Source organism: Centroberyx gerrardi, chromosome 6 (genome assembly GCF_048128805.1).
Source record: "Centroberyx gerrardi isolate f3 chromosome 6, fCenGer3.hap1.cur.20231027, whole genome shotgun sequence".
NCBI lineage: Eukaryota > Metazoa > Chordata > Actinopteri > Beryciformes > Berycidae > Centroberyx > Centroberyx gerrardi.
Genome location: NC_136002.1, coordinates 19,184,582 through 19,193,581, shown reverse-complemented (window position 1 = coordinate 19,193,581; position 9,000 = coordinate 19,184,582). Strand labels below are relative to the sequence as shown.

At 44.9% G+C, this 9,000-nt stretch overlaps 1 protein-coding gene across 1 annotated transcript in view; it reads left to right on the top strand.

Annotated features, from left to right (window-relative positions):
- rsrc1 (arginine/serine-rich coiled-coil 1) overlaps positions 1-9,000 on the top strand; it is a 111,569-nt gene that overhangs the window by 87,972 nt on the left and 14,597 nt on the right. Inside the window, exon 7 of the mRNA XM_071900717.2 lies at positions 164-235. Coding sequence (XP_071756818.1) covers positions 164-235 — 72 coding nt within the window. The remainder of the gene's footprint in view (positions 1-163; positions 236-9,000) is intronic.

The following is a 9,000-nucleotide window of genomic DNA, read 5'->3' as shown; positions in this document are numbered from 1 at the left end:
TAAGACCATCATGACATACATCATGACATGACATACATGACTTTTTTACTGTCATCTGTGTGTGTGTGTGTGTGTGTGTGTGTGTGTGTGTGTGTGTGTGTGTGTGTGGGGTTCTTGACCTTCTGCTCAGCTCCTAACCCGCCGTTTGTCTTTCCCCCTCCAGCTAAGACGGACGAGGTGCTGAAGGCCAAGGTAGCCAAGAGAGAGGAGGAGGCCCGGAAGAAGCAGGAAGAAGGTGAGCTGTGTGTGTGTGTGTGTGTGTGTGTGTGTGTGTGTGTGTGTGTGTGTATGAGTGCATTGGTGTTGTCATAGAACCAAAATTTTTGTCTCTTTGCTACTAATACCAGCCCTGGTATAATGGTCTAATGGTTCTAAAATGATACCAACCAAAAAGATTAAAAAAAAAACTAAATAACCTCAAACAACATGAGATTTAAGTTGTTGGCAAGTTAACAGTTAAAGTTGTTTAAACTACCAATTATTCGAGTTGGCTTTGTTTTAGATTTTCTCCCCATCAAATATAACTTGATAGTTCCTTTGAAGAACGACAGAAAGTGTTTCCTAGGCTGTAAGACATCTGGTGCTCAACTCCTGCTCTGGCATGCTAACAGCCAAACAGCATGGTTGTACAAGTGGAGCACATTACTGTCTTAAATCAGCTGGACCCTGATTATCTGGTAAAAATGTAATTTGTGTGTATACAAACAAGTTTTTAAAAGGGTTTCCATCTGTGAGTGTGAATTTTATACAAGTTGACAATAGAAAATAGTGTAGTGTGAAAATCTCCACTATTCTACCATTTCTCAAATCGGGTATTGCAGTAATTTTTCAGCACCAGTACTCTGTGCAACACCACGCTTTACCAGATATTCACACTTGTATGCATGTTCCCTGGACTTGTAAACTCCTCCCTTCTTAAAGGGAGGAGACCATGTACTCTGAGATGCTGATAACACTCTTGAGTTGTTATTAAGACAGCTGAAATCTACATAAAGATGCATACTAGATGTGCAAAGCAAAAATGTGCTTAGCATTGCAGGCAGTAAATTTATCCTGTCAACCTGAACAACCCCGCCACCGACATAGGACACGCACACACACACCCACACCCACACACACACACACACAGATTATCTTGATACACATTCAAATGAAGTCAAGAGTAATTTGCAGTGGATATGCTAGCAGTAATAAAAGCCCTTAGAAGGAATAATGACCCTGGTCCCTGTTCTGACCAGAGCATGATATAAATGAGAATATCAAATATGCAGTTGTCAAGTGCTGTGTGTGTGTGTGTATGTGTGTGTGTGTGTGTGTGTGTGTGTGTGTGTGCATGTGCGCACGCAGTAGCATAATTAGTTTTAGTGTAGGTGTTTTTATATTGCTATATTGCTCTCTCTCTCTCTCTCTCTCTCTCTCTCTCTCTCTCTCTCCTCTCTCCCTCTTCTGAGTAATTTTACTGTTTGCATCTAGCAGGCATGGCTGTGTGACCTTTAAAGTTAGCTGACCTTTTAGCCAAATGAAAGTCCAGCCATCAGAAACTAATTAGCTCTGCAAACTTGCTTTGGTCTCCCGGTTCTGGGAAGAATTCATTCCCTCCTTCTCTCTATCTCGCCGTCTTTTTTTTTTTCTTTTTTTTTTTTTTCCCACCATTCTCACATTATATTTTTCATTTCTCTCGGTCCAGCGCTCTGTCTCATCCTCCCTCCTCTTTTGTTTTTCTCCTCCTACTTTTTGTCTTGCATACCGCTTTTTCTCCCCACCTTCATTTGTCCTCCTTAACCATTACCACCCCTCTCTCTCTCTCTCTCTCTCTCTCTCTCTCGCTCTCGCTCTCTCTCTCTCTCAGTCTTTCTCTCCTCCTCCTCGCTTCTCTGTGTGGAAGCATTGCCAAAGTGTTGACTAAGTGCCTTGCTTGGGGCTACAGTGCGAAGCTCCCAATCAAATAGCTTTCTTAAGCAAAGTTCGTGCTGCAATCTTCCCTCTTTTTGGGAATCAATTGACTCTTTCTCCCCTCTGCTCAAAGCTTCTTCATCCCTCACTCCAACTGATCCTTTAGTATGAAGTAAGGTGTTGCGCTCGCCTGTGTAGAGCAGCGGTGCTGTGTGGAGTGCCGTGCTGTGGCGGCGCTGACTTTGAGCCGCAGGACGATCATTTCATTCCCGTCCCACGGCACAGGGACACAAGAAGCGGGATCAGAGAGGCTCGACAAAGTGGCCGTAATGACTTGCCCTTACCTTGGAAGAGAGAGACGCCTGTGGCACCGTCACACACACACACACACACACACACACACACACAGAAGCGCAGACAGCTCCATCCTCCGCTGCCCTTCCTCCCAGCACAAGTAAAATGGAGGAGGTGGGCCACTGCCGCTGCTAAACAGCAGGTCACTTGGGGTCTCCCTATTCCCCGCAGGGGCTCCCACAGGTCAACACAACTAGAAAGTTTACACTTGAACCGCTAAGACGACTGAAATGAGCCAACCTTTAAAGAGAAGGGAGGGGAGGAGAGAAGAACACTACCACCTACACTCCTCGTTCATAAATAGATTCACATCCTGGACTGGCAGCGCGTTTGAGTTCGTTTAGCCCTAATCGAAACCACCGTGATCTGATTCATGTGGATTCTATGATATGCAAGCTATTATTGTAGCGAACTGTGGCTGCATACTGCCTAGCCCTGCGAGAAGAGAGGGGTTTTTTTATCAGCAGGGTTTCCTGAGAGAGAGAGAGGATCAATAACTGGCCCTGTGGTCATCAGTTAACAAAGTAGTCTCCACTTGAAAGGAGTGTTTGGCTCTCTGGTTAAGGGCAGCCAGATGATGCTAGTGGTTGAAAAAGGAAACTTGGGATATGAAAGGGTGCGAGAATGAGAGGGGAGGATGATTCCTTTGTTAGCTGCATGCCTTGTTTAGGCTATTAAAGCTGAGAGATGTTGTTTGCGAGCCCAGGAGGCTTTTAGCTAACATAGTGTGTCCAGCGATAATGAGATGGAGTGATTGCCAGTGTATCATAGTTTCTTTGTATGGACTGCACTGTCAGCTGGCACTTTTCCAGTGTCCACATACTCTATAGCTAGAACCACTATATCGGGGATGCATTGTGTGTGGTGTGGTAGTATGGTTTTTGGAATGTATCTGAGTGTTTAGCCTATTTCAGAGTCTACACACCTACAGTAATACAGCACACAGCTGATCAGTGTATATGTGTGTGTGTGTGTGTGCACCCACGTGTCAGCCTACCTGGGAATGACAAAAGTTAGATGGAGAGAAGATGAGGGCAGGAGAATGTGAGATATGAGAAAGAGAAATATCAATGTGTAGTCTCCATTGCATCCTCCTCGGCAATAATGCACAGATAACTGAGTCAGGTGTTTTGGAGTGTGTGTGTGTGTGTGTGTGTGTGTGTGAGAGTGAGCAAGCTTGCGATCAATCTGGGCCCTATTAAACCTTATTAAGACTGTTAATTCTTCCTGCTTATTCAGTCGTCCAGCAGGGCTGAGGAGAAAGGTATCATATCAACCAGTCGCTATGGAAATTGGTGTCAAATGCTTGATAACCCCAATTCATTCCCACACAGGCGTGCCACTTCAAAAAGGTCCTAAACACACACTCTCAACACTGTCATCTAGAGAAATCTGGATCCCATGTGTCATTTACGGGGCGATGCACAAAAACGTCCTTTTATCTGCGCAGCTATCTTCTGACATACAGAATTATGTTGATATGGATTGGACACTAGCCTGTAGCCTACAGATGGTATTTTAGCCCCTATGCTGCTCGGTCTCCATCACCTCAAACCACCACCAGATTGGGAGATCATATATTTTAATGAGACGTATAATAGCTCTTTAACCCATATCATTAGGGGAATATATACCTACCGTTTGCTCTTTTGGCAGTAAAACGAAAGGACTGTTTCCCTAATTACGCGGTGTGTAGGACAGGTCACGGGTTGGGTGTGTACCTGTCTGTGTGTGTCTGTGTTCGGGAATTATATGACCATTAAATATTCAGCCGCGGGCCCCCCCCCCCCCCCCCCTCTCCCTCCCCCACTCTCTCCCCCGACCTTGCATCCATTAACGCCTCATCACCGTTTAACTAGCTCTGTTGTCAATCACCGCTGGGCCTCGGCTGAAACAGGGAAAATGTCTGGACTTGGTTTCTGGCCTTGCTTGTTCAACACACAAAAAAAAAAAAAACACCGGGAGGGAGAATACATATCCTAACCAATGGGGGGATACCTCAGTCAAGGACAATCAATATGAGCGAAACATCATTATGGCTGCATGTGCCGGCACCATCATTCGTTTGAATTAATATTTCTCTTGTTAGGTGTGATTACATGCTCTGCTAAACAATTTGTCAGTCAGCTAAAATTTCCGCTCACTCCTTCATTACAATGCGTGTGCTAAAGTGTGCGCATGCAATACCAGTGTGGGGGTGTGTGCGCGCCCATAATAAACGATGTGATCCCTTTTCTAATTGAAAATAATAACTAGTCCACGGATAACAAGCTCTTGTATAATCCAAAGCCATATCCCTTCGTTTGTGGCCTATCTCAGCTGCAATAAAAGACAGGAAATGAGAGGCAAGTGAGAGCGGTGGCTTGGACATTGACGCTTAATGTAATCTGCCTTGAAATCAAATTATTTGACCTGGAAAGCCTAACAATACAAAACTCCTGCCGGGCTGCTGTTAAATATTTAGCACGTGCCTGTCATGAATACAAATGGCGCGCAAATTAGAATCTACAGGCGCGTGACCCCCATATCACACCCTGGGAGCGCAGGGGGGCTGGCTCTGCTTTAAATGTTTTAATTACCGGGGCCATGGTGTGGCGTGCCTCGCTACCTCGCCGCGCGGCGTCGGTGCTGCCGAGGCTGCCACTTGAAGGACAAGCAGTGAAATTCAGCCGCTGGTAAACACGAGTGATCCGGTGTCCATTATCTCATTGCATTAACTCGAACATAAGGATGCAATAAGGAGAGTGTCTGAATTATACCGACCTATAATTACAGTTCCCAGCATCCTTGCTCAGGGTAGACCTATACGTTTTTATTTTTTTTTACACTCTGACATCGGTCTATTCTTTCCACCGGCTATACGATCCACCTTGGGACTCGAGGGATGCACTGTATTGCTATTGTGCACTCTGCACTGAAGGAAGATCTGTCTCAGTGATTTTGATGTAAGAAAATCTGGTTTGTATCGATTTGATATTGATTAGTGGAGTTGGCCTCATCTCCTGTCGTTACTTCAGATAGATGGCCTTATTTGTTGTGTTATTATGTTCAACACAATCATGCCTGGGACAATCAGAGGCATATTGAACCGACACTTCATTGGCTTTATGGGTTCTATTTGTTCCAGGAATTAAAGGATGTTTTCTGCACGTATAGCATTGGAAAGAGAAAGCGAAAGGGACACCTTCGCTTTAAAGGCGCCTTGAAAACAGGCATATAGAATCCTACAGAAAAAAAGGTTCCACATTTCACTTATCTCTGATTTGTGTCGTGCCTAAATAATGATTGATTTAGAGATGAATAGTGCCACAGAGTCAGTCTAGCCATCCCCCCTTTTTATTTTCTCCTCTCTTCTCCCTATTCATTCAGGTTTGTGGTTCCCCCCACGTTGAAATGATTAGTTATGCCTGGCTTGTAACCACTGAATCAGAGTTATGGGCCCTGGGGAAATAAATTTGGCAGAAAATCAGTGTGAGAAGATTTAATTATCACGAGGAGACCTTTTTTCCTTGCCTTGGCCCACTGAAGCCCAAACTCCTCTCCTCTCTCTTCGCGCTACGCTCAGCTCCACACACTGCAGCCAAAAAAGCCTGGCATGCAGCGCGGACGCCAGCCCTCCCCTTACCTTCCTTCTCCTCCCAATTTGTTTCATTGCACGGTGATAAGCCAAGCAATTACTGCTTTATTGATTTTTCATCACCGCAAATTTAAAGTTGATTTTTTTTTTTACTCCCCTCCCTCTTGCCCTCCCTTTCCTCCCTTGGAGATGGCTCGGCAAGGTGATTAGGTGACCTCCTGTCCTAGGCGCTGGTGGTCCCGCGAAGGAGTGGAGGCGCATGCCGAATTCTGCTAACCCTGTGTGACCCTCTGTTGTCCCGGGGTAATGGGATGCTGATGCTGCCCGGTGTGGCTGTCACTTTGGCAGCTATGGACCCTATAGCTTAATCATTTCTATAAGGATATCTATGGAATGACATGTTTGATACGATAGCAGCCAAGCTATCCCTGCCATAGGCTAGATTACTGCTATAGGCTAGATTACACAGAAATGCGAGCTTCCACCCTGTGTTCACTCAGGTCAAGTGGACAGATGATTGACAGCCCCCTTTTACCCTCTGTGATCGGTAATCGTTCCTCGGGTCACCCTTATCAATTAACCCGCTGCCAGTAGACCGATGTACGTTCAGCAACCCCGCGTTGAGTCACCAGGTTGATGTATTTTCTAGATTTACCATCCATCCCATTTAGGTTTAGGATGGTATTGTGCAAATTTGTTGAAAATAAACAAGTCTGCTCAATGGGAAATTATGTTTTGATTAAAATAATGCTGAAAAAATAACTTGTTTTGCAAGTGCGTCAAGTAGGGCTGCATAATTAATTATGTATAATTGTTTGTCATGATTTTATTATTTTTTATCACAAATTGTTTCCACAATTAATAGTTGTAGAATATTGGCATATGGGGAGTATTGAAACATGCCATTTCATTTAGATTGTACACTGTAGCTGAGAATAGTCAAGATGATGATATTAGATGCCAAAAGAGGAGTAAAATAATTTTGCTCCTCAAATCATCAAAACTAATAATTGTTATCACAAAAAATAGCAAAACAATCGGTATTACCATTTTGGCCATAACCATGTAGCCTTACCATGAAGAGATTGAGGCTACTTGCAGTAGGTCTAACTGAAAACATTCGGCTTGCGCTCACAGACACATATGTACGTCTGGACATGATCACACACAGCAGTAGCCCTCTTTGTGCCGGCTAACAGGGTGGTCAGACTGTCGCGAGTTAGACCCGCCCACAGACTGCTGCGGGTCAGAGCGCTGGCGTCCTGGGTGGCTCTGGCCATGTGGTCGCCCTTGTAAGGTTTGTCGTCAGACATCAGAGGTCGCAGAACTGAGGGGGGGGGGGGGGGGGTAATATGTGTGCACGCTTTTGTGTCTTAAATGTTTTTTTGTTATTTTTTTACATGGTGTGTAAGAGGATCATGCTGATGGAAGGTAGGTCTGTTTGGGCAGGCTTTGGTGTGGGAAATGGGGAGTTCGAGGGTATAGGATGAGAGACCCTTGTGTGTGTGTGGGTGAGAGAGAGAGTGAGTGTGTGTGTGTGTGTGTGTGTGTGGGCTCATTGGCACCTCATCAAGACAGGGCCAGTGGTCCCAGACTACTGAGGGTGGGGCATGGAGGGGGGGTAGTCAGGATGGGATAGGGTGACAATCAGGGACATGTGGAGGGGAAGGGTCACTGCATGGAACACCACATCATTTTACACATGCGCACGTGAACACACACACACACACACACACACACACACACACACACATATATGCAGTGAGGCTGACTGACTGGTGTGCCCCCTCTCCCACACCAACACAGCTGAACAAAATCAAACATATCAGGACTGACTGGACATTATACTCACAGAACTACTCATGCATTTTCTTCCAGGTACTTAGGCCGTGATGCAAAATTACCCATGATGGAGACGTTTGGATTTACATGTAAATTATGATGTCATTGTTGTTTTGTTATGTTGCTGGATTCCCTCCAATAAGGCAGAGTGCAATGGGAAAAAGGGAGGTAATATATTACACAGTGTCAAGGTTATTAGACTACAACTGAGGTCAGGAGAGGAAGGGGGGCGAGGGACGGGTGGGGGGGCATTTGCCTAATTAATTACTACTCAGACACACTAACACACACACATGCACACACATGGCCATGACCTTTACTAATATAGTTTGCAGCAGACCACACAAACAAGACTCTCTCTCTCTCTCTCTCTCTCTCTAGCACTCTCCTCTTGTCTTGTGTGTGCGCATACACCCTGCACATACAAGCTCACACACAGACACACACGCACATACACATACACACACACACACACACACAGACGCACACACACTGACCAGGAGTCGGTGGTACACCGAGAGAAAGAGAAATCAATTACCACCCAACTAGGGGGAAAGAGCTGGTTGATGGCTACACATCAAGAAGACTGTAGGTCACGGGTGCGTGTGTGTGTTTGTGTGTTTGTGTGTTTGTGTTTGTGCATTAGTGTGTGTGTGTAAATCGGGCCCTTTTCCTGGATTCAGATTACATCATTTTCATTTTAAAGACCTTGCTCCAATTAAGTAATTAGTTGCTATGGTGTTTCTCTAATTACAGACTTGTTCATAAAAGAGCTGCTGACCAGCCTGGGAAAATGGAGACCACTGCACTTTTTCCAGCGTGCACTCGCACACGCACCCCCCCCCCCCCCCCCCCCCCCCCCACACACACACACACACACACACACACACACACAACCTAGTTTAACATCAAGTTAATGCAGTCAAATGCCTGTTATTTCTGGTAAAGGGCAGGGCAAGACTCTATATTCTAATCACACTAAAACAGCACTGTGCTTAATAAAGAGCTCCTTGAGTCTGACAAAGAGACAGACTCTTACACTACGCCATGTTACAGTTTAGGAATTTAAAATATATGAGAAATAAAATTGATACATTGATGCTCATGCTCAAGTTTAAGGTGCATGTAGCTTTCTTATATTTGTGTTGTCCTTTTAACTACATTGTGCAGTGTTTTGTGTACAACACATCTCTATTGTCCTTCAAAACCCCCTATCGACTTTTTTTGTTTTACTGTAAATGAGAGCTGTCATTGATTATTCCATGTGCAGAAAGTGTTTAATGAACCACCCAAACAAGAAACCCTAAACTATCTGTTTTAAAATGTCAGAATGC